Source organism: Molothrus ater, chromosome 3 (assembly GCF_012460135.2).
Source record: "Molothrus ater isolate BHLD 08-10-18 breed brown headed cowbird chromosome 3, BPBGC_Mater_1.1, whole genome shotgun sequence".
NCBI lineage: Eukaryota > Metazoa > Chordata > Aves > Passeriformes > Icteridae > Molothrus > Molothrus ater.
The window spans coordinates 60,779,072-60,805,023 of NC_050480.2; the positions used below are offsets into that span (position 1 = coordinate 60,779,072).

Below are 25,952 nucleotides of genomic sequence, written 5' to 3' on the forward strand. Positions count from 1 at the left end.
ATTCATGTGCTGCTTTCTTGTCAGCACATCAACCACAAGCACACAGAGGCTGTTGGTAGTGACACTGATGGGTTCTTCTGCTGCCACTTTGCTACAGGGTACAGAAAAACCTGTGATTTATTTAGTGCATTGGTCAGCCTGACAACTCTGCTGTGGTGGCTCAGAATAAAGCTTCTGGGACAAATTCAGTGAAGGGTTCAGCAGTTCAGCACTTAAACTCTTTAACATTGGGTTCCTTTATTCGGATCTTCAGGTGAGAGAACAAGATACAGCTTGGTCAGACAGGTCTGAAGCCTGGGACATAACAGTTGTTTGGTTTTCTGTCTCTTTGCTACTGATGACAATTCCTTGAGCAGCTTAACTGTCAGAAATAGCACTCAATGTGTGTTTATCTACTGGCCTTAACTGATATTTAGTATTTTATTTCAGATATATTCTTTAATAATTAGCACACTATGAATTTGGCTTATAATTAATGTCCGTTCAATTTAGGTTCCATTTTAAGAAAAGCTGTTCATAATTCTCTGGGAATCACTTCAAATCAATTCTTAAGATTTTGAGGTGTATTTTAATTGGAAAGCAATTGTCAGGGAAGAAGTTTTGCACCGATTGAGTCACAGCTACTCCTATTACCTAATCAAATCTTCTCCAGTAAGGTCCTATGAGTTCTCCCTAGCTCTTCCTAGCATGTAAGATCATTGACTCCTGATTTTACACATTTATTACTGGATGGGCAAAAGGTGTTATTGCAATACACTTGGCCTACAAAGGTCCATATTCTCCCTCAGTTTCTTGGGAGTCCCAATTGAGTAGTTCACCTACCAGCAGGGTGGTCTACATTCTGCGCAAGGACTTGAGAAAATTTTGCCCAGGTGACTTGGATATGCTTCTTAGTGCTTCACCATGGCTATAGGCAATATTATCAAACATTTTTCTGTGTGGGAGGAAGCAACATGACAGCAACTTCCTTGTTCATCTCCAGGAAAGAAGGTAGCATGTTTTTTCAGGTACTAATGCTATAAATTATTACTGGCAGGGGCCAAATTCTGTTTACATTTTTATTTCTTGCTGAAAGGTAACAGCATTCCAAGTTCTGCTTTTGGTAAAACAGACTTGTCATTGCCTCTTATGTAAGCAGGCGATTTATAATAAAGGTTTTTGTGATAGTGTATAACAGAGCTCACATTTGTATCCTAAATTACTTTCTTTTCCTTTCTCCCTCTTTCTTTTCCCTCAGTCCATAATTCTTGAAGTACTTGATACTGCTTTTCCAGTCTTCTGTTTATCTTTGCCAGATAAATGGCATTCCTTTGACTCCTCCAAGTGTTGTAGTAGAGAATAACTGAGATCGGGGACATTTTGGTATAGTATCTAGTTTTGCTTTTTCTTTTTTTCTTTTTTAAATTCCTCTCTGAACACTCATGTTCATTTTTATGGATTTTGTTTTTGCTTCTATCAAAAGCAATTCCATACCAAACACCCTTGCCCTTTAGCTCCTATATTTAATCAAGGCAGGGAAAAAACAATCCTACTGGTTAGTTTTAAGAGTTGCAGACAAATCTTCCCTGAGTGCAACTATTCATGTGGTCCAGCTGCTGACCTAGTTTGCTGAATCCAAGTAGGGATGCTTCATCTGGCCAAAAACCTGTCTTTGGAGGAAGTAAATTGAACAGTAAATTCTTTCCGAGCAGCTGAACATCCCTGTTTGCCCACCAGCACTGCAGACAGATGAATGACTGCAGCTGTAGGAGAGAGTTTGAAGCACTGGGTTCCCCTTTCTGTTGTGATACCAATACCTCTCAGCCCAGAACTGCTACTTGCACCTCCTCTGGTGCCAGCTTCTGAATCTGGCAGCATGAGGATTTCTCCTTTCCTCTCTCTCCTTCAGCATCACCCAGAGCCTCAGTGGTGCACACAGGTTCTGCACCTTCTGCTCTAAGACCAGCTCCTCCTCAGCCACTGCTGCCAACAAGGTGGGAAGATGTTCGTGGAGGGATTTGACTGCAGCTGCTTGGGTCAGTAGTGGGAGACTGAGACCAGACCACTCCGGAGGAGGGTATAAACAAGTTATGCAATGGACTTGGGAGCTCACAAATAGTCACCCCTGCTCCAGCCTCCCACTGCTAGGTGCCTCTCACAGGCATTCAGCACACCCTGCTTTGCTCTCTTACCCATTCAGACTCAATTGTGTGTGAGGAGCATTACATGATGCTCATCTCTGTAAAATTCAGCCTTTCAGTCTTCTGTAAGACTGAAAAAAATATAATAAATGCATAAAATCAGGGACTGGTTACCAAAAGTTTTCATTAATTCTCATGAATGTAGGAGGCAAACTGTGGAAGCCTTAAACACCATGTGGTTAGACTACTGCATCTACATGTATCATTAGAGACAAAGCTCTTACAAAGCAAACTGTAGGAGACCATCCCACATTGCTGTCTGGATGATTAGGATATTACTTGGAAAGTCACTGGCACCTGTCACTCAGGTGTCCTCAGCCTGAGAAACAGGCTTCAGTGTTGGACAGAATATTTTTTAAAGTCAAACTCACTGTGAGAAACAGAAATAGTGAACAGGGAGGGGAACTGACTCCTGCCACCTGTTCTAGTCCACGCTCCACAGCGAGTAGGCTGCTACCCCTGTGACAGCTGTCATTGGGCAAAACATGGCAACAGAACACAAATTGTGAGGTATGTTGGTTCCTCAACATGTTTCTGGAAAGGGTAACTCCATTTCTGAGCAGCAATCAGTGTGCAGCATAACCTGTGTTTCACTAATGGGCTGCTCTAGCCTCTAACAAACCTGAATGGTACCACAGGATTTGGTTTGTCCTCTGAGCAGTGGAGACTTTCACTTCTGCTGTGTCAGAGAGAAGAACCAGAATAGGAATTTAAGTAAAATTGGGCAGAAGTTTGTAATTTGTCTACGTTTGTAAATTTATTTTCGTGGATACTCTTTTGCTAGATGCACAGTGTGGGTGTAAGTTGTGTCCTCTTCAGTCTGTGAAGCTATGAAATTATTCCCTTCCCCAGCAGAAAAAGTGACACCATCACTGTGAAAAACACATACTTACATGATCTACTTTTCTGGTTTTTATTAACTCAACGTTGTCTCCTACAAATACGATTTGTCATTCACCAGAAGATTTGAAATGTAGACTTAAGTTACACATAGGTATAAAAAGCATAAAACAGCACACGGTACCACTGTTTACACCAGAAAACATTGTGTTGTCCACAGATAAGAGCGTTATTCGAGCTCAGCTCAGTTTCCTTCTGCCTCAGGGATTCAGTCTTCAAAGCTGCAGATGCTTCTGCTTCTTATCCCTCAGCAGCTGAAGCCCTGCTGTCTTTCTCCTGATGTTTCTCACCTGGAGCATGGACTGGGAAAACACAGAGCAATCCCATCCTGCTCCACCAGAGGGTGTAAAACCTTGGGCTCCTACTGGCTCTTCGGAAATGTTTTCCTCCTTCTCTTAATTATGTACAATATATGAAGGGATACAATTTTCATCTTTGATTTAGACATATCTCTTGCCTCATACTTAAACAATAACTTGAAAAATATTTTACAAAGAAAAAGAACATTGTTCATCTGAAAGTCATTCATTATTATATTGCTATATTTTATACCCTATTATTATTATATACAAAATTTCTTAATTGCCTTTTACAGATGCATGGAAGCATATAATATAACAGTTTTAAAGAATCCCATCTTTAGATTTTTTTTTCCTTGGCTCATGTCAATCTCTTTAATAAACTATGGTTGCTTGGAGAATATAGGAAGTATTTGGAATGTTGTTTAAAGTTTAATAATAACTGGTAGCATTGTCCATTTGTGGCCTGAATGGTTGGAACACCTGTCAGGGCGATCTGGTAGAGATAGCAGCATCATAAGACTTAAACAATCATGGAGGGCCATTAATGTGCAGTGTCAGCTGGTGCCAGGTCCTGTTCTTTGTTTGGGGCTTTCCTTTTCTTCGGCTGTGTTTTGTTGTTGCTTTCCCTCTGTTCTCGGTTTTGTCTTCGGGCTGCTCGCCCTTTGCTTTCCTGTCTTGTCTCCTTGCTTTCATCTTTGTTGGATTTTTTCCTTTTTTCCTCCCTATTTTTTTTCCCTGAAAAGAAATTATGGCACATTAGAAGATTTGCTCAGACTATTGAAATTTCTGAGTCCCTCACTTTTCCATGACCCGTGAAACCAGCCCTGGTTTAGCACCTCCCATTAGGAGCTGGACACTAGTATTTCGAAATGTCTGATCACCACACCCACATCCCAGGGGATTCTTGGTATTGCAACATGAATCCCATTGCAGAGTGTCTGCTCCAGCACAGGTGTGTGATGGTCTTCAGGCTAAAATGTGTCTCAAATCAAACTCTAGACCATTGTCACATAATTAGGTATTCAACTACTTTATTGCTTTAAATCAGGTGAGATGTTGAGGAATTGTTGCTGCTACAGACCTCTCCCATAAAGCATCCTGTCCCCTTAGGAACATTAAAACTTTGTATATTGGCTGTGGAGATGATATAATAGAGTACAATTATGCTTGCACGTGAGAAAGAAAATTTTTATGCTGAGTGTGGTGCAGCACTGGAACAGGCTGCCCACAGAAGCTGTGGATACCTCATCACTGGATCTCTTCAAGGTCAGACTGGATTGGGCTCTGAGCAACCTGATCTAGTGAAAGATGCCGCTACCCATGGCAGAGGTGATCTTCAAAGATCCCTTCCAACCAAAACATTTCTGTGATTCTATGATTCTTTACAAACCAGTGCAGGAATCACATTAGCTTGAACTTGTAAGTCCACATGAGCCTAAAGCAGATTAGGTTTCTGTCTGTGTGGAACTACTGAGCTATGCAGCTGAAATTCACCTGCAGTTAGATGGATCTCAATGGTATCTTCAAAGGCAACTTCTCTGGAGACTTTCCTGATAGAATGTCATACTGACCCCTATGCCTTCTTACATGCAGAAATTTCTGGACAAGTATTGAAAAACCACTGGCTAAACTCTCTTTTATGATATCTCAATAATGATACTAGTAATCTAGCCTTCTTTGTTACAGAGAGAATATTTTTTTGGTTTTAAATTTTAGCAGAGATAATCCAGGCTTTCCTACACCAGTGTGGGGGGAGTTACACAAACCTGGCAGTAGCTCTTGCTGTTGAGGGTGCTAAATTTTTATCAATTTTGCCCATTCCTGCCTCAAAACCAAAGTCAGTGGTTTTTGATACCTCACTGAGCTCTGTGGGAATATGTCACAATGAGGGAGTAGCTGCAGGGGAAGTGGCTTTGTTCTGAGAACAGATAACCATCCAAGGAGGTTCAGGGTGCAGGTCAGATAAAGGAATAGAGATTCCGAGGAGGTGAAGAGAATGCAGAAAGAAAGGAGCAAGATCAAGATGTGAAAATATGCTCTTCTTGTTGTGTAGCTCTGTGGGGATATTTTACACCTTCTCCATTCTTTACCACCACTGCCTAGGACTGAAGACCAAGGGAAAGTTTGGATACACACGTTAGTGACCAATATCTGCCTTTATCATTTATTGTTTCTGGAACAGTAAAAATTTAAATGTAAAAGAACACCTTAAACTTCAGGGAACCAGTTAGAGATTACCTGAATATACACCCACATACCTGCTGAATCCCTCTCTGAATTTGTAAACACCCTCTAAGATGCCCAGACGTGAGCAGGGGAGACCTGCAGAACTGGTGTGGGAGGCTCAGAAAGAGCTACCACCACTGGGAGAACTGGGAGACTTCCATGCAGAAGTAAGGCTATATCTTACCCAGCTGCAATGCTGTCTCTTACTAATGGATAAATGACAGTATGGGATTTCATTCCAGTGGTTTGTAAATACTATTGGCCCAAGATGAAATGTTATTTGAATGGAAACTGTCCAGACATTCAGTGTTTGACATTACTCACTTGGTGATTAGCCAAAATCATTCAGCTGTGACTTCCCAGCCACAGTTCTTTAAGTGTGTTGGAATGACATGTAATGGTTTCCCATTCAGTCATGGACCAGGATATATGTATTTATATGTGTGTGGATATACTAAGAATAAGATATCTTTGTCTAACTAGAGACTTATCTAGGCACAGCTTTACTGTTTCTGTTTTAATCAAGCTGGTATCTTAACAAATGACAAGGAAAACTGATCTCTGGAAAATACTTAAAACCAAGTCGTAATTCTCTTCTACTCAGGATAGCTAGTTCGGAGTCCTCTGTGCAGTTTGTACATGGTTTAATGTTACCATCTCCATTCTGCCACCATTTGTGAAAAGATCTGCCCTCCAGACCTATAATATTATGGTAATGCAATATAGCATAGAAGGGTCATCTTTGCTTGTGCTTTTGTTCCTTTCACTACTATTTTTAAAAATGAAAATTTTTATGTGACAGTGTAGTGTTACTCCTAGTCAGTTTGTGTTTCAGTTTAGACCCAAGAGAAGATTCTACCAGCAGTTCTCTGCTAGCATTGGGATATATTTTTGTGTACATCACCCTCCCTGCTCATATCCCTTCTCTCTTCTTCCCAGAGATTTGTTCCTGAATATTTTTTCTTCTTTCTTCTACTTGCTGAAACTCTCTTCATCACAGCACATTGAACTGGGTACCAGATATCATGGAAATTCATTGAAAATTTGGGCATTTGGCTATCTGTGAAATGAAAAGTGCGAAAATTACATGGGCCATTATGTTTACAAGTTCATCTCTGAATACAAGTTGGCCTTTCAGTACTTAAAGAGAGTGTATAAAAAAAAGATGGAGAATGATTCTTTATATGGACAGATAGTGATAGGACAAGGGGGAGAGGTTTTAAACTAAAAGAGAAGATTTTTAGATTAGATGTTAGGAGGAAATTCTTTATTGTGAGGGTGGTGAGACACTGAAACAAGTTGTCCAGATAAGCTGTGGCTGCCCCATCCCCAGAAGTGTTCGTGGCCAGTTTGGATGGGGCTTGGAGCAAACTGGTCTTGTGGAAGGTGTTCCTGCCCACGGCAGGGGTGCTGGAACTAATGACGTTTAAGGCCCCTTCCAACCCAAACCATTCAATATTTCTATGACCTACTTTGCCTTTGAAGAAGATGACAAGGCAAGGCCATTATTAAAACTATGTTGGAACTCAGTGAAGAAGTAAACGATGCAACAATATGACCTGGAGGAATAGATTCTCCTGGAATTTCAATTCCATTTACGAAGAATGCTCTTGTTAGAACGTTCTCCTGGGCTGCAGCATGAGTCTCTCTCTCACTCTCTCTAGCTCTCTCTCTATCTCTCTCTCCCTCTCCATCTCTGCAGTGCTGCAGTGCCCGTGCCGCCCGCGCGGGGGCGCCGCGGCTCCGCGCCAGGCGGGGCTGGGGCGGGGGCGGCTCCCGCAGGTTCCTTCCTTCCCTGTCCCCTCCGGTCGTGTCCTAAAGCTCCCGCCCGTACTCTTCCTGTCCCGCCCGTACCGCTCTACCGCCTGTCTTGGCTTTATTTTGCCTGCGGGTGAACTTTCCCGATGAGTCACGGAATTCTTGCTATGATGCACTAACGTTACAAACGCTTATTTCTTCTTAGAGATTCAACACAACCCTTCAAAATTAAAAATAAAAAACAAAATAGGCTAAGTATTTTTAGACAGGAGATGAAATATTTTCCAATAGAGTGTTTTGCTAATGAATAGAATATATATAATATCAGAGAAGTATTCGTGAGAATCTAATACATCTCTGACATTATTGTACTATTGTATTACGAATGTAATATATTAATAACAATTGTATTACGAATGTATAATACTTGCAATAGATATTACAATACAGTAATTAATTGGTGTTAAAATAGCTTTTATGTTGGAACTAAAGCTTTGTACAGACAACTGTACTGGAAGAATTGATCTGCAGGCACTGTGAGTTTTCTGGTACACAGGAGATACCTTGCTGCTTCTAATAATAGCAAATTCCTATATTGATGAAAATCTAGTGACTTGCTATAATTTTTAGAAGTGCAGTAGTTCAAATTAAATGCAGACATGAAATTAGTTTGGATAACAATATAATTACATGTCTAATCAGATTCAAGGTGCTGAGTTCTTGGTAATATATTTTATAGCCCCGGGTCAAAGAAATTCCTGAGTCTGTATTTACGCAATCCATGTCTGAATACATCTATTTAAACAAGCCAGGGTATTTCAGAGAAGCCTGTGCATTATCTCCTCAGATGTGGTATTTCCACTAGATCTGTAGCAGTATTTTATGGATTAGTGGGAGGATGCGTTGGCCCTGACTTGGGAGGCCTTGTTGCTCAAAAGCACACTATGACAGACAGTTACTTAGGAAATCATGGCTGACATGGATTAACCAACACAGGTTACAGATTTCCTATGCTTTAAGCATTGTCACCTAGTTCCACCTATTATATTCAGCTGAAATTATTACAGGAGACTTGGGTGCTGAAATCCCAAACCACCATAGGAAGACATAAAATGTGATTGTGCAAACTGCTTCACTTTGATGGGGGGGGAAGTATTACAGGGTAGGCTTCATGGAAATCCCAGAGGGATGAGAATCTAGCCTCAGACATTTGTGATGATAGTATTTCTTTCATCCCTCCCATGAAGACATTTACTATGGGAGAGCAAAAGGAGCAAGAGGGTCATGGAATTGCTCCTGTTGGGATTACAGGCACTGATGTAACAGGCCCCTCTTTGGAAGGGTCCCACTGCTTCTACTGTGACTGTCACCACGGACCACAAATCCTCCCCACTACACTGTAATAAGCTGAAAAGCTGCAATTAAAGACCACAAGCCACTGCTGTAATGTGCCACAGTGTTCTTTCACACCCCTCACAGCCTTGTCTGACCTCTTGGTGCTTCCTGGCTACTGGAGCACTGTCAGCAGTGGTGCTGCAGTACCAGTGCCCCAATCCCTTTGTACCCCATGAGGCACAGGGACAAAACCTAAAGGTTGAGTGCCACTACACTGTATTGCTCTCCACCTCTCCACACCCTTCTCAGAGGCATTTTTAGTCCTCTTAGACTAAAAGTCTGTCATGCTTTCCTCATCATGTGGCCTGGACAACAACAGCATGACGCAAAGAAACCATGCTGAGCAAAGAAGCCAGGAAGAGAAGCATGCCCCAGGCTCTGAACTCCCTTACTCTAGCTCTGTCAACAATACAGTCATGCCATATTATGCAAATGAGCAGATCATTCTCATTTTCAAGAAAAGTGACACATTTTTTTTCTGGAACATAGCCTGTAGCATGTACTCATACTACTTGCCAAGATAACATCCCTCCAAACCCCCGGCTGCCCAGTGATGCAATGGACTTTCTCCTTTCATTCCCAAGCCACAAGTGGCTGATTCATCTGGTATGTCTTTTTGAAGTTTAAACAGCATAACTGCATAACTTTTTTCACAGCAGTCTTTTTTTTTTCTTTTCTTTTTTTCCTTAGCTATTGTGGCCCTATTTTATAATCACTAGATTTCCGGGAAACCAGAGTGTGAGGGTCAACAACTTCAGAACAATCTAGATGCTACATGACAGTGCATTTCCTGGCCTGCCTTACTGCTGCAGTTGTTCCAAAATGCTGAAGAGAATATAGGTGAAAAATTTAACAGAGCTAAGGTCTACAAAGACATTCAAGGAGCAAGTAACTTGGCCAAACCTTGGTTCTTCTGCTGTTGAGATGCATAATGGTAGCCTACCTGGTTTCCATACCAGTCTAGATGGATACAGAGCTTAAGGCATGTGTCATATCCATAGTTCTTTGTAGTGATCTTTGATAATCCAAGATGCCTGGACAAGCTCAAAAGCCCTTGGGAATCTCATGAGGTTTAACAAGACCAAGTTCAAGGTGCTGCACCTGTGTTGGCACAACTCGCAGTGCCAGTACAAGCTGGGCAGATGGAGAGCAGCCTTGCTGAGAAGGACTTGGGAATGCCGATGGATGAGACTGGGCATAACCCAGCAATGTGCTTCTGCAGCTCAGAAAGCCAATGGTATGCTGGATTGCATCCAAAGCAACGTGGCCAGCAGGGTGAGGGAGGGGATTCTGCCCCTCCTCTCTTGTAAGACCCCGCCTGGAACACTGCATCCAGCTCTGGGGTCCCAGGCAGAGGAAGGAAACTGACTTTTTAGAGCAAGTCTAGGGGAGGGACACCAGTATGATTAGAGGGATGAAGCCCCTCTCCTATGAGGAAAGACTGAGAAAATTGGGATTGTTCAGCCTGGAAAAGAGATGGCTTTGGTGTGACCTAATTGTGGCCTTGCAGTACCTAAAGGGAGCCTAGAAGAAAAATGGAAAGGGGCTTTTGACAAAGGCAGGTAGTGACAGGACAAGGAAGAATGTCTTTAAAATGAAAAACAGTAGGTTTTCATTAAATCTGAGGAAGATATTCTAGAACAGGTTGCCCAGAGAAGCTGTAGCTGCCCCATTCCTGGAAATGTTCAAGACCAGGTTGGGTAGAGCTTGGTCTAGTGTAAAGTGTCCCTGCCTATGGCAGGGGATTGGAGTTAGATTATCTTTAAGGCCCATTCTAGTCCAAACCATCTTGTGATTCTATGATGTTGCTCTAACTCAAAAGCTATTGATACTTATCGTTGAGCAGCTGCATTATGGGACTTGGTGACTAACTTGTTCTTATGTGTCCTATCTCCTCTGAAGAGTGGAAATACTTCTCTAGATGTAGACTTCAGATGTCTTTGTATGAGGATCCTTAAGGTTTGTTTGCCTCTGAAAATAGGATCTGGGCTACTAGATTGCATTCACTTGAAAAATGTTCTTATTTACATTGTGTGCGCTAGCTTGTCCTTGCAAGAACAGTGCTGAAGGAGGCACATTAGCAGGAATGAGAATGTTGTTTCCAAATACAGAAATAGCTGGGGCCTGCACCACAGCCATTGGCATGAAGCAGGCAGAGAGGAATGGGAGGAGGCTGACCCAGTTATTTACACCAAGACAGGAGATGTCGGGTTTTTCACTGCTGTAGGAGATAAGGAGAAAGTTGTATCCTGTTAGGTGTATGGGAAGTCAGGAGATATAATTTCTTCCGTGGATGGTGAGAAATGACACTTCTACACTCATGAGCTCATAAGCAAGGTTTATGGAAAGTCCCTGGCTTGTGATGACCTCTTGCAATAGAAACTGGTTTGTGCCAGGATGTGCCTTGCCAGTGCCATAGAAAAGATATTGCCAGTGCCTGAAAATAGAATATCCTTCAGTCAAAGAAGCAGGCAGAGAAGGAGGATTACTATAATGAGTTCTGTTTGCTGTTTGTGGAGACATTTACTGTTGCCTTTTCAAACAAATGCTTGTGGGGATTTATTCCCTTCATGCTTGTCTGTTGGGACTAAGGGAATTTGCTAGCAGCCTTGTTTTAATCAGGATTAATGTGCTAACAACATCAATTTTGTAATTACATAACAGTTTTCATCTTATAAGAACCCGCAGCTTATAAAGTCTGAACACAGCTTCCAAAGACAGGAAAGTAATGGCAATTTAGCAGAGCAGAAAATCACTCTCCATTCCTTAGGACAGGAAATTACCTAGACCATGCTGGTACTTAGGAAACTGGCATTTTCTTCTTCTGAGATTTTAATGGGGACTTCTGAATGGGATTGGGTTTTTACAGCTCTCCTTAAAGAGGGAAAAAGGTCCATGAGTGTCCAAATCCACTTGATGGGCCTCTTTTAAGACAAGAGAATCAGGAACCAGTAGAAATATTGGGAATACTAGTAATTGGTACCAAAAACCCTTGCCCTGTTGTTAGAGCATCAGGATATAATAGCCTGTTTTCCTTTTAGTCACCAATAATCCAAGCTCTCCTGTTAGCTTGGATTGAGGTCATAAATATAGTCTTTTTTAGAGACTTATTTCAGCTGGTGCAGTCTTTTGAACAAACCAGAAATAAAAATGTGATGCTGCATTATGTCAGAGTTGCATGTTTAGTCTGCCGCTCTAGAAATAATCAAGAAAAGTTATACATGATAAGAGACAGATGCTAGTGCCTCAGCAGGCATTTAAACTCTTTCTAGTGCAATAGCAAAATGGAGAAAACCCCCAAAGAAACTTGTTTCTTTAGTTCTCAAATTTGTGCTCAGTGTGCTCTGAAGGGAGGGATGAGTGAGAAAAGATGTTTTCCTTGGCTTTATTTGAACTGATTGCCTCAATGGAACCCAGTAATTCAGATGATACTTATATGACCCCAATATCTGGGTGCATCCCAAGGAATGCCTTTTTCCATTATCGACCGTGGCTCAGAGCTGGGCTTTACTGGTGATTGGGTACAGATCCTGGAGGCATTTTGTAAGTGCTGATTCCAACACTTGAATCAAGCCAGCAGTTCCTGCCCTGGTACTATACACCAGAACCAAGGAGCCTGGGCATCTTCCACCATTTCATTTGCTGGTATAGGTGCACCTATACCCTCCTCCTCAAGTCCCCTCCTTACATTTTCTTAAGTTTTCTGACATGCCAGGAAGGTAAAGGAAGATGAGGAGTCAACAGGATGTCCCTCTGGCCTCTCTTAGCACGGTTGACTTGTCCCCTCCACTCTGAGCATTATTTGTTTGCATTTCTACCTGGGGTGACGCCTGTGCTGACAGGTAAACAGGAGTCCCTGTGCACCTCAGGCCAGCTGAACAGCTGGATCAGCCTGTCAGCAGCAGGTAATATACAGGGGGACAGCAGCTCCTGATGGATCCTCTCAGCAAATCCATCAGCACAGAAGCAGGCTGTTTTTACCAAAATTCACCAGAGGTCTGATTCTGACCTCTGTGTTGTACTTGCTCAAACACACAGAGGTCACCAAGGTTGGTGTTTGGTGTAACTGAAGGGAGAATTTGTTTTCAAGGATACTTTTCAAGTCAAGGTGTTGAAAATTGACTGTCTCTTTCTGTTTTGTGTCTCCAGTTTGTGTGTACTGTTTCAGCTGACCAAAGCATTGATCCTCCCCTCTCTAAGTAGTGCCAATATTTCCAAATACATTTTCACATTGATTAAAGTGACAGGTCAGGCTTCTAAATTTCATGTGGATCAGAGACTCCAAAAGTTCCCTATCTAAAAGGCTGACATGAGATCTAACTTTGGCCATCTCCATGTGTTTCTGAAGGATTCTTCTTACCTATTGAGAGAACACCTGGCAGTTTACCAGGTGGAGAGAAGCTTATGGAAAAGGACGTTGGGATCACCAAGACTCATGGACTGCCTCTGAAAAAGGCTCGGGGAATTTATATGCCAGGAAAGATTCAGAATTTAGCCCAGTGAAGCCTAGGAATCTTGGACCAAGTTGCCAAAGGGATCTCAGGTTTTCAGGCTGTTGAGTCTTTGTCAGCCTTCCAGGTGGGCTGCCAGAGGCCAACCCAATGGGCAAGCTGAAAGGATACTGGGCAGAAACCTAACACAAAGGCAAGGTTGTTTCAAAAACCTGCTGACTTTCAACTGGGACTTCATTGAAATCAGTAAGTTTCTGGGAAATGTGATGACTCTGGTAATCTGGTATTTTCCATTTCTTTGGAAAATCAACGCCTATAAAGTATTAAAAAAAGTATTTCTAAGTGGGGTTCGTGGTGGATATGCACAAAAGGAACTTGAATGCCAGTATTTTAACATTGCTCGTAATTCTTCAATTTCACATGAATCACAGATAGGAGTTGTCCATGTGAATTTTATCCAGGCTGTCTTTTCTTCTTTTATTTTTTTTTCTTCCCCAAGAATGTGATAAGTTTATTCTTTTTAAATTCCTCTGAGGATGAACTTTGCATTTAGAGCTTTTTGTAGTAACATAGCTTTGCACACTGAAGTGAGCAGCCAGCTTTATGAGTAGCTGGAAGTGGAATGTGAAGAATGATTTTGCCATGTGACAGTGCATCACTGGAGCCCACTTCACTTAGGATACTTCACAAACTGACTGCCATGCTCTTGAGATGGATGCAGGCAAGCCCATGTGGCCCAAAGGCTGGAGGGGATGCAGCCCCCACTGAGATGAGAATGCAGCCTCTCATGGCAGAGCACCCCCAAGTGCTAAGGAAGGTCTGGAACCTCCACCAGGAGATCTACCCCATGTCCTGTCTCACACAGATCTTGCCAGCAGTGCACAATGGCCACTCAGCACAACTTGCATGCTTTATTTTTCAACTTGGCAGGTACCTTAGGAGTCTTACAGCAGTGCTGGTAAAATGGTAACACCCCTCTGTGTTCCTGAGGTGTGTATGCAGCCTGTACAGCAGGGCTGGCTATGGGAGCTGAACTGCTGGAATGCAAGAAAGGTTCTAAGGAACCTGACTCAAAAGTTCAGCAAGAGATATTTTCAGTACAATGATGTATTGCACAAAGTCAGGATCCTCTCTAGCCTCTCTGGGAAAAATTGGGACTGTGGGGATCAACAGCCTCTCTCTTCAGCTGCCTCCTTCCTCCAGGTGAAGAAGTCCACTGTACAGTAGTCACCAAATATGTTCATGCTTCTCTTTCAATCTGAGTAACTAATCATTTGCTTTCCTGCTCCAAGAAATTCTGCTTCAGCCAAAAGCAGAAATTGCTCACTATTTCTACAGATTTAAGCACCATCTGCTTTTGTTAGCAACTCATTTGGCACTCTTTTATAAGACCTGAGACCAACCCTGTAGCCACTGAACCAAATAATATTTTGCAAGGATATGGAATGGCATACTCAGAAACAGTTCACAGACTGTGTAAAAATCTCAGGAGCAAGAAAACAGCAAATAATTGGTACACACATACTGTAGCAAGATACTATATGGAGCAGGATGCTTTGTCCAAGGGATTCAGAACAAATAGACACTCCAACCTCAACCAGAAACTCTAAGTTACTTGAAATTGTTGTACTTTTGAAAATGTTACCCAAGATGTCTCTATGTCCAGGAAGTTAATTTATGTGCTGTAAGAGTTTTTTTCAGATCAAAACCAGAGATTCCATCAGCCTTAAGTATTCACAGAGACAAGACTCTTCCATCTCCATGTTACATCTTCCATTGTGTCACATTTAACTTGAAAGATTTATGCATCATAGCTTTAGTTTAATTTAAGACCACTATGGAAAAAAAATCCAGCAACAAAAAATATACTGTGTCTGGGATTGAAATCATTTTTCTCAGTGACAAAGCCTTTTTTTTCTTTATAATACTATATTTAAATTACTTTCTCAGGTTCCAGAAGTGTAAAGCAGAGGTAAGAGTTCCTTAATTTTGGTGCTTTAGACTCTATGGATAAAAGCCACTACTGCTGCAAATCAGAGCTGCCGAAGTGCACAGAGAATTCTCCTTACTTCAGTTAATGTTTTGCAGGACCAAATGTCATACTTCAAATAGAGGGCTCAGGATTCTTTTTTAAAGAATTATTCTTTCCATGCTCATGCTTAAAGGTAGCAAGGGCTGGATCACCCACTGGAATTCCCCACCACCAGCCCACATCCATACAAGAAATAAAGTCAGTTCCTCTGGATTTAAACTAAATACTTCTGGTTTAGCAATGCACGTTTCTGCTTAGGCAATAAACATCTGTCATCTGCCATTCATTAATATTAATTATAAATGGTCACTAGCTCATGGGATCCAAGTCCACCAGCTGAGATTTTTCCAACTTTGACCTTGTGAGGGTTTGTATAAAAAGTGCTCAGAAGGGTTCTTCGACGCTCGAAGCCAGCAATAAGTGCAATTTGCAGAGTGTAGCATTTAGATTGTGCACTTAGAAAAAGGGCAGTCACAAGGGGTTGATGGGGAGTGGGGGAGGGAGGGGAGGAGGGAATACAGAGCCTGAAATGGAGCTCCTTTAAATGCTTAAGAGTTTTAGCCCTTTCTGCAGGCTAATGACAGGGAGAGGCATTGTCCATAATGAAACCAGCCCATCCATTAAACATTACTGTAAATGAAAGGTTGCATGAATTAAAGGTTGTTCATCTCATGTTTCAGGAATGTAGCTGTGTTTCATGTCTGAGGCCTGTTTTCCTTTTAAATGGAGTTCTTCAGATGACAAATGAGAGAAAATTTCAGAAAGCAAATGGGCAGAAGTGAATACATGCTCAAGAACAAAGCAGAGACATAACTGTAGCTGTAAATCTTTACACTGGGGCTACTGTTTGCTGTAGATATTGGGGAGGATTAGATTAGAATTGAGAAATTTCGTTACTGGGTCATTTTGCTTGTAAAACAAAACAACAATAGAAGATCCCCACAGTTAATTGTCAAATTCTGACAATGTTAGCTGTATATGTTTCTCTCATGGAACAACAGTTAATTTTTTGCTACCATTTTGAATTTCAAAGAACTAAGAATAGAAGATTTAGAAAATGCTTTTTCTGAATCTTGCATGGCCACCACATTTTTAAATGAAGAATGTTGGTTTTTTTCTTCCAATAATTTGTCACTGCAAAATTGCTTCAACAAAAAATTACTGGAAAAGAATTTTTGTTTGCATCTGTCCATATTTTATTTTTTTCCAGGCCTAATCATACAGCAATACGCCCCTCATGGACCATATCTTCATCTGCTCTTAAAAATGACACATTTTCATTGGCAGAGAGTTGCTACCTTATATCTCTCGTAAATTAGCAAGAAAATCCAGCCCTCTACTCTTCCTGTAGCAATTATTCAAAGCTAGTGAATGCAAAGAGAAACATCAACAGATATCTCTGCAATGCAAATGACTAAACTGGACAAAAATGATGAAAAGTTGATTTCAGTTTTTTGACTCAGCCCCAACTAAAAGTCTGAGCTTGGTAAATGACAGCAGGAGGCCTTATACTGATGTCAGTGGACAGGGATACTTGGATTTGTGCTCTGTAAATAGGCAGTGTGGTGTCTTTTTGTGGGAGTTTTGCAGAAAGCAACAGGCAAGAAAAAAATTTTGTGGAAATTTTGTCGCCATTTTATAAATGCTTATTAAAGAATTATCTAGTCCCTTACTAGTCTATGAATCTGAACTGCTATACTTAGGCTGGCTCTGATGATTGTTTGTCTAACCTCCTTAAAAATCTTCCATAGAGATTCCCACAACCTCTCTCCTAGTCTTAGGATCTCTGAGAATAACACTGGCTGTTATCATCTAATTGGGAATGTTCTGAAGCTTCCTTGGACCTTTATAACACGAGGTTATGGCAGCAAGTCTTTAACTTCATACCCTTTTCAAAGTGATGAAGGTTAAAGAGAGCTTGAGGTGGCAGCCAAAGCAGACCAAAGGCTACATCAGGTGTCAGAGCTGGCTGGGAGAGGGAGCTGAGAAGAGACAATGAGGCTGGAGATGCAGAGATCTGGGTGGGGAAAAACAAACAGAGCTGCCTGGGTGGGGAAGAAAAGGCAAATATCCAGAGAGATGAGGAGAAGCAGCGGCCAAAAAAGTGCTCCTTTGTTTTCACTTTGTTACAGAGGAATGCTGAAAATCCCTGCTTTATGGTTAGATCCACAGTACTCTGAAAGTCAATGGGATTTCAGTGGGTCTTGGATCAGGCCCTTTAAAATGAGGGCAGCTGTAACAGAATAATGAATGAGTGCCATGCTGCCCATGACTGCAGTGTTATAACAGCATTGCTATACATGGAAGTGTTCCATAGCCCAGGATTTAGCTGATTAAACAGTGCTGGATGTGTCGCCATTAGACTTGAAACAGCCACAGCCTGATTTACTCTGTAGCTCACATACCCCAAATGTTTTGCATTCTTGGACTAAATTTGATAGATGCCCTATCAAACTTCTCTCTTGCATTTGTTCCTCTTTCCAGGACACTCAGGTCAAAATAGTGAAGGGTTTAGGTCTCCAGGTGGTGAGAGCCTGCTCCCAGCAGCCACATCCCTGCACATTTACTTTGTAGCAAGATTGTCCAAAAGTGAGAAAACAGCTTGATATGGGGTCTGCTAAGCATCAACAGAAAGAAGTTGTAATGGTAACCCACTGTGGCACACATCCTGGAAGAGCCTCATTTCCTCTTCCAGCAGTGACAAACGTATCCCTTCCTCAGAAAGTGCTCCTTGCATCACTAGGAGTTAGGGGAAGGACTTCAGCAGCATTAACTGTGAGTTGTGATAGAAGGCCAGCAGGGTATGCAAGGATGTTCTGGCAGAGGAAGGAAGGGATGAGGCGTAGGAGAGAATGGCATGCTGCTCTTTTGCTCATTGCCTCTGCCCTGCAGCCCTGCAGAGAGGGGAGAGTGGTTGCAGTTTCCTGTGTTCCTCTCCCTGAAACGATGGGAAGTCACTGAAGGTGCCATGAATAAGTTGTGCCACATTTGCTCCCAGCTGTGCCAGGGAGGAAGATCAGAGACTAGGCAGACTCTTGCATGTCTGCATAACATAACTGGGAGTTTGTTTAAGGACTCTGTTTGATCTGCCCTCTTCCCCAGTCATATCTGCTATGGAGGGAATAGCCCCAGCTGGTTTGCTGGCAAGCCAGAAGGTGGACCTGGACTTGGTGGGCAAGGAGCAGACCTCTGCCTTCTTTTCTTTCGTGGAATAGACACGGATGTGGGTTTCACTTTCTGAAGCTAGAGCTTTCAATCCCAAACATTTTTATTCAAGAGGGAAGAGTTTAGGCAGGTGCTAGAAATTTAGTGCTGAATGAATAACTGATAGATACTTTGCAAGGGGGAGGAGGAAGGGTTCTTGAGGGGCTTGTATTCCCTTCAGATTTTCCTACAAAGCTCAGGCATCTAAAATATAGTTAGCTAGCCAATTCTGGAGCACAAGGAGGCACCAAAAGGGAAGATTAGAAGAGAAAAAGAGCTGATTTCTATCCCTTATTTGGTTTAGTGATCTGAGGAGGACAGCTCTCACGTTGTTCACATTTTAATAAAAGAATGCAATAAACTTTTTTTCTGATTCACTTCCCTTACAAGAACAATTGACCACATACTTCTGTCTCAGCTTTGACACTATTCCTGTTAATATGAGGTTGATGCTTTTTACCAACAGCATGTCCAGCACATTTTTTATAGCATGCTCCAGAGGAGCTCAGGGCATCTGAGTCACCTCCCCACTGCTCCCAGGGTCCCCAGGACAGGGAGGAGGCAGAAGGTGGCAAGAGAGGAGCTAGTAGCAGGAAAGGAGAGCATCTTCCAAGGAGCACCGAGACAGAGCCAGCCCAGCACCCTGCGGGGCTTAAAATAATTTTGATATCTGAGGGCACAACTCAAATTTTCACCTGACTGTACATCAAGATGCATGTTATTCAGAGATCACAACCTTGGCTTGGTGCACATGTACAGAGGGTGCATTCATGTGTAGTACCATAAATATACAGGGTCACACAGCATGGATGTAGTACCTGCTTGTGTGGTTCATGTGTGTCTGTCATAACTGGGAGGTTTGATGAGAATTTAACGTTCACAGTAGCACAAACAAAATAACTTGTCATGAAATTAAACATTACTAGTAATTAGTTCAGATTTCAATGTCTCTGTTTGCAGGTAGTAACTTAGTAAAACTTTTAAAACTGCTTATGATCAAATCTTGAAAATGCTACAAGGTTAAAAATAGTTTTTTCCAGCCTTTTCAGGCCCTGTTTTCTAGACACTGTATCCTCTACTATTAGCTATTTTGGATTCACAAATCATTTTGACTCATTTTGGCCTTATTTTTCCCTCTGAAGCCTGCTCTCCAGATCTCTTTTCTAGATTGTACCCATGTTTTCTGGCCAGTGGCAGTGGCAGCCGGGTGCTGACTGTGCTCTGCCTCGCTTGGGGTATCCCCAGGATGCCATTTCCCTTCGTGTTGCAGCTAGCGGATTCCCAGTCTCAGCAGCCCTACTATTGGAGGCTGGAAATGTGTTAAAGTTAAAGAGTCAAAACCCTTGCAAGGAAAGGAAATGAGAAGCCCTCTTGGCAGCAACAAATGGAAAATAAACAACCAAACTCTTCACAAGACAGATTCCTCAATTATAGTAACTCAGGCTCGCAAAGGCCAGAGCTAGGGCCCATTGGCATATGCAATATGTAAACACAGGGATGCAGTAATTAGCTTCGTGCTCATTTTGAGGTTTCAGAAGTCCTGTGACCTGCCATGGAGTAAGGTCATTAACCATAACCACACTAGTGACCTTCACACAGGACACCCCATCTCTCACAGTTACATGAGTGAACTGTGTACTGGGATGTCTCCCTGGCTCACATGCTCCAGCCCTCTTGTTTTAAATGCCACTGAGCTTTAGATGAGTGAGAGGATGTGACTTGTGGAATGGACTGTGATAGGAATATCTTACTTTCCCACATAGCCATGCTTAGGACTTAAATTTGATTAAGTAAAAGTAGTCAATACCAGAAACATTTAAAACTGTAGTCTTTTTATTTTAATCAGAAAAATATTTGCTTAAAAATAGTACTCTGAGGAATTACTGAAGTGGTGTGGACCTCCATAGCCTTGGGAAGAGAATTTATCTTTGGAGTATGGAGTGTATAGAGATAGACCATTCATTTGAATAAGTAGATGTACAGCCATTATTACACATTTATCAACACAACAAAACACTGCTCTGACCCAATTTTGCTGAGACTAGGTAAAATTAGTATTGAACATGAGTATTTTTCAAATCCAATTTTTGTTTTACTGTGGCTGACCTGTGGCTCCCCTGAAATGCACTCATCCTGCTTGGAGTCCCTCTTCCCACCACAGCCAATTGAAGGCCTCTTCAGACATTATCTGATTAATGTGTTTGGAAGCATTATGTGGGCATATAAGAGGTGGAAGAACTAGTACAAAGAAACAACAGAAATGAACTGAGTCTCAGTTCTCTAGGCTATTTAATGGAACCTGCAGTTTTATACTCACATGTATGTCATACAGTATAGAAGTTATTATTTTAATTTATTTACCTAAAATTTATGCACTTCGTCATTAAAATTCCTCAGCAACAAATCTTGTTCCCTTAGTTCCCTTCTGTTCACCAGTCTCTGTCTAGAATTCAGCTCCTCAGCTCAAAGGCATTTCTCTCTCTCTTATTTCTGCTGTAAACGTAAGAAGAATCATAGCATAGTCTCTATTCTCCTTAGAGTTTAAACCATTAGCTGACAAGCTACCTCACCTCCAGGGGGTTGTAGTCTTTTAAATTTTGACTAAAGTTATCCCTCTTCCTCTCATAACTGTATCCTGCTTTCAGACTGTACAAGGTGACAACTGCTACATTCCACAGTGGAAAAGAAACATGCTATTCTACATTCACCCTCCCATGTCTTCATGTCTAATGCTTGAAATTTTGCCTGTCAGGACTAGGAACTTTGTTTGGTTTGTATTGGCACAGAATGGGACACAGTTAAGTTAATACTGCTTCTGTCTTCTGAACATCAAAACACCACCAGCGTGCAAAAATTCAATATAAGAACGAGAAACAATTGAAATGTATTTATTTGCTTACAATAATGCATCTATGTAACCAATGTCATCTATCTATTGGCTTGCATAATACCCAGATTTCTAAGGTGTCTTTCTTGTTCATAATTTTGATGAGTTCGTTTATTATCTTCAGACTGATCAAAACATATTCTCTGAAAGTGCTTGAAATTGTCTGATCAATGGGGGGGTTTAGTTGGGACTCAACAGAAAGTCATATGGTGAATATTCTCTTCTTGGCAGAATTAGTCATGAAAATATGCAATTCTTTCCCCACAAATACTTTTGTATGCAGAATATAGGAATTTCAGAATATTTGTCTTTCATCCAATAAAGTCAATCTCATTTGCAGACAGTACTCCAAAGGGACTTGTGTTAGGCAAGAGCACATTTATTCAGGCAAAGAAATAATATTGATGGATAATTTGCAGTGTTTGAGGAGCTGTGAAAGCTCTTTTGCTTTTCCAGGACATCTATTTGCCATTAACAGACATGGTTACAGGAAACATGTGTCTCAATTTTTATCTGTCAATGAAGGGTAGGAGCCAAGAACATGTTACGTGTGGGAAGGTAAAAGTTACAGTATACTGCACTGGGTGAACAAGACAAAAAGCGTGAGGAAAATAAAGGAAGAAGAAAAAACTGGAACTTAATATTATATAGTCATGCAGACTAAAAAGAACACAACATCATGGGATTAAAAGAGGAGAATGATGAAATAAATTACTGTGAGGTTTGCATGAGATTGAACTACAAAAGGAGCCTGTATGCGAAACAAATGGGAATTACCATGTCAGATCACACTGGGATCAACTAATTTAGTGCTACAATAAGTTGAAAGAATCTTTTAGGCTAATTGAGCTATTTGTATCCTCATTATTCCCATTTGTTTGCATCCATTCTGAAAATATTATCATCTTCTCACAGTAAAACATCATTGCATAGCCAGTGAAGGGGAAATGAAGGGTTGCAAGACATCTTGTCAGCTCCAGTGACACACCAGCAGATGGAAACAAAGAAAAAAAGCCCCCTTCATCTGCTTTATCTCGTTTTGCGTGGTTGTTCCAGAGACGTGTCCTTGCTGCTGTGCGATAGCAGCGCCTTCACTGAGTAACATCCTGTCGCTGACCTCAACGTCTCCAGCAAAGTCACTGAGGCCTCTGTGACGAGCACACCCCGTCATCATGTGGTCTTTGACCTAAATCCCTCAGCCACAGACATCCATCTAACATGGAAACAGCCAAGAGTGACTGAGCTGACCCTCTCTCCATGGTCATGGAGAAAAGATTAGCAGCACTGCTGGTCACTGCCGGCTCTGCTACACTTCAAAAGCCAATGCCATGGAAGTTCAACTCTAAAACAATGCCGAGTGGCCACAGGGAGTTGTACAATACAAAACAGCCTTTTCAATATTTCTCAACAGTAAATACAAACTTACTGACTTTCCCTTTCCTTTCAAGTGTTTCTGTTGTCACCTCCTTCTCCACTCACTGACAGGGCACAGCTAGCCTTAAGAACAGAGCCTGGCTTGCTTTCTTGGGCAATCATTCTATTGTTCAAAGAGGAATAGAAATTTCTTTTTGTGTAATAAGGGACAGTAGCAGTAGGGAAGATATGTTGCCTGGAGATTAAGTTGGAAAGCTTTGTTTCCCCATTTCAACAGGAATAGAAGGACAACTTATAGCTTAATTCTTACCTTCCTAGCCTGTCACCATAATTCATCTCTAAATCATGCTCTTTTAACCTGATGTTTCATGTGTGATATTCCTCAGTTTTGTTAAGAATTATCTTTCTTTAAAAAAAAAAAAGGTTCATCTCCCTGAAGCGATGAATGTGAAGGGGAAAGACTTCTGTGAATACTGAGAATGTAAATGTCAGAACAAAACAAAAAAATAAGGAGTCTCAGACACAGGCATACAAATCCCAAAGGCAGAGACAGAGTGGGAACACAGGTTCCTCATTTGAAGGAATTATCTACTGAGCACAAGACAGGCTAGAATATAGACTGTGACTTGCTCTAAAGAAGGAAAAAAGCCTACCTTTATGCATATTGCAGAAGAAAAGGGAAGAAAAAGATTCATGATTGTGAACAAATTCTTGTGGTGCACAGTATTTTTCAAGTATGGTTTGGCTCAAATCCCATAAAATAAGAATGGATAGGAAAATACGTGAATAGTTTCTTCTAAAGTTCTTATTACACAGGAACAGCAGGCATTTCTCAAAGAGAAATGTCTTGTCCAATCTGAAGTGTTTGCCAAATTGCTATAAGCAAACACATAATATCATCGCCTCAAAAAAAACCTAGTTTCATAGTCCAAAATTACAGTTCAGTCCTATATTTTCATCTCTGTCAAGATTAGGCTTTGGTAGGGGACAAAAATGGACTCTTTCCCCAGTTACAGTGGGCTAATGAGAGGCTGTTTCAAGTTGTGCCACTGCGTAGAAACAGAACCAAGCACGGACATTTTGAACACAGAAATCTGTAGGATTTCTAAACGGAATCAGTAAATAGGTTGTCTTGACTGTGACCTTGACACAGGTACAGTTCTCTGCCTCTTCAGGACACTGCCTGACCCAAGGAGCAGGAGGTGACATCTATGCCCTATAGATCAGTAGATCTACCCAGTTCTTAGGTGAGGAAGAGTCACCTGTAGCTATCTGGTCCATAAGATCCTCCCTCTAACTACAGAATCACAGAATCAGAGAATATGCTGAGTTGGAAGGGACCCTCAAGGATCATCAAGTCCAACTCCTGGCCTTGAGCAGGACACCCCAAGAGTCACACCATGTGCTTGAGAGCATTGTCAAAATGCTTCTTGAACTCTGTCAGGCTTGTTACTGTGACCACTTCTCTAGGGAGCCTGTTCCAGTGACCAGTCACCCTCTGGCTGAAGAATCTTTTCCTGATAGCCAACGTAAACCTCTCCTGACACAACTTCAGGTCATTCCCTTTGGTCCTGTCACTGGTCAGCACAGAGAAGAGATCAGTGTCTGCATCTTCTCTTCCCCTCACAAGGAAGCTGTAGACTGCAAGGGGATCTCCCCTCAATCTCCTCCTCTTCAGTCTGAGCAGATCAAGTGACCTCAGCTGCTCCCCATATGGCTTCTCCTCGAGGCCCTTCAACATCTTTGTGGCCCTTATTTGGACTCTCTCTAATAATATTATTGCCCTTCTCATGAGGTGCATCCCCAGGGAATGAGCTAACCTTCAAAAGGGTTACAAGATCCAAGCCCCTTGAGCGTTTCCCTAAGTCATCTGCAGCAAGCCTGGCCATCATTTGACAGTGGAACAGGGGGTTGTTACTTGGTACCAGCAGCTACTGCTGCCTCACAGATGTTCACATGGAGGGGCAGCTGCTCCACCTCTTCCACTCACCCTCAGAAGGGGTGGGAGGAAAGAGAAATAGATGAGATGGGGAAATGGGAGGAATGGAGAAAAGGAAATAGTCTATAGTTACACCTGTGTCAACCAGAGTAACTTCACTGAGGACAGATCAAGTAATTTCCCCTCTGCAAGAAGGGGAGAATAATCAAACTACAGTATCTACTGAGTGGAATTTATGTAAATTATTTTTTCATAAACTTTTTAAGCATCTCCCAGTCTTAACATATGTGATGCCATTCCCTCACTGCCATGCTGGGGAGTAAGTCTCACAAGCTGCCTTGCATGGAGGGACAGTTCTGCTGGCAGCCTTGCTTCTTGGGTGAAACCAAGTGGAGTTTCCCTTGTCTGCCATGCAATGCTGTGATCTTTCTCCCATGCTGGGACTCGATGACCCAGATGCAGATGTCAGGGTCAGGTTATGTTGTTCAGCCAGAGCTAGTAAAGAGTTCAGGCTGGGAGAGAGGCCACAGCACTGCATTTACATGAGTTAAAATCTTGTAGGGAAGCATGAAATAGGAATTGGTTTGGAGGAATCCCTCTGTTGAAGCACGAAACTTGGCTGCCTGATACCCAACAGACAACACCCACCCTGACATGTTTTATGATGGATCTGTTTGTTCTGAGCGCTACAATGCAACTTTTCATCTTGGCAACTCTTTCAGCAGACAGAATTGGGAGACAAAGTGCCTTCCCTTCCGGCCCACCCTGTCCTCTCTAGATCACACAAAGCACATTTTTTGAGCAGTGTTAGGATTTTATTTACTGCAGGCAAAGGCACAATTCTCTCTGGCCCAAAAACCACCACATCAACAGGCAGCTTTGATGAAGCCTGAAATTGAGGCCTAAGAATTCAGGTGCGAATTATTAAAACAACACAATATCAATCTCATATTATGATGATGATAACTTGGTACCTTTTCCTTCCTTCTGACATCTCTTTCTTTGTACAATACATTTTCTGCTCTCGGTTGTAGCTGGGCAAGGATTTCCCCTTGCTGATGGATGCTGTATGATCTCTTTGACCCTCACTTCATTTCCTCTTTTGAAACCACAAGTTTTTCCTTTCTTCATGCAAGGGCTCCACGGACTCCACTCACTAGTTTCACAGTGCACTGCAATAAACATAAAATAAACTTAGCCTGACCAATATGTTTTTTGTATACAGAATACATATGGTACATTATTTTCATTCTGCATCAGCCAAAAGGTGGCAAAAACTAATGGAATTAATCAGTTGTGAGTTG

General features: G+C 41.9%; 1 protein-coding gene across 1 annotated transcript in view; it reads right to left on the bottom strand.

Moving 5' to 3' along the window:
- Nucleotides 1-3,079: 3,079 nt before the first annotated feature.
- Nucleotides 3,080-25,952, bottom strand: part of RSPO3 (R-spondin 3) — a 58,393-nt gene continuing 35,520 nt past the window's right edge. Inside the window, exons 4-5 of the mRNA XM_036404577.2 lie at nucleotides 25,623-25,820; nucleotides 3,080-4,117 (exon numbers count right to left, since the gene is read on the bottom strand). Coding sequence (XP_036260470.1) covers nucleotides 3,924-4,117; nucleotides 25,623-25,820 — 392 coding nt within the window. The 3' untranslated portion in view covers nucleotides 3,080-3,923. The remainder of the gene's footprint in view (nucleotides 4,118-25,622; nucleotides 25,821-25,952) is intronic.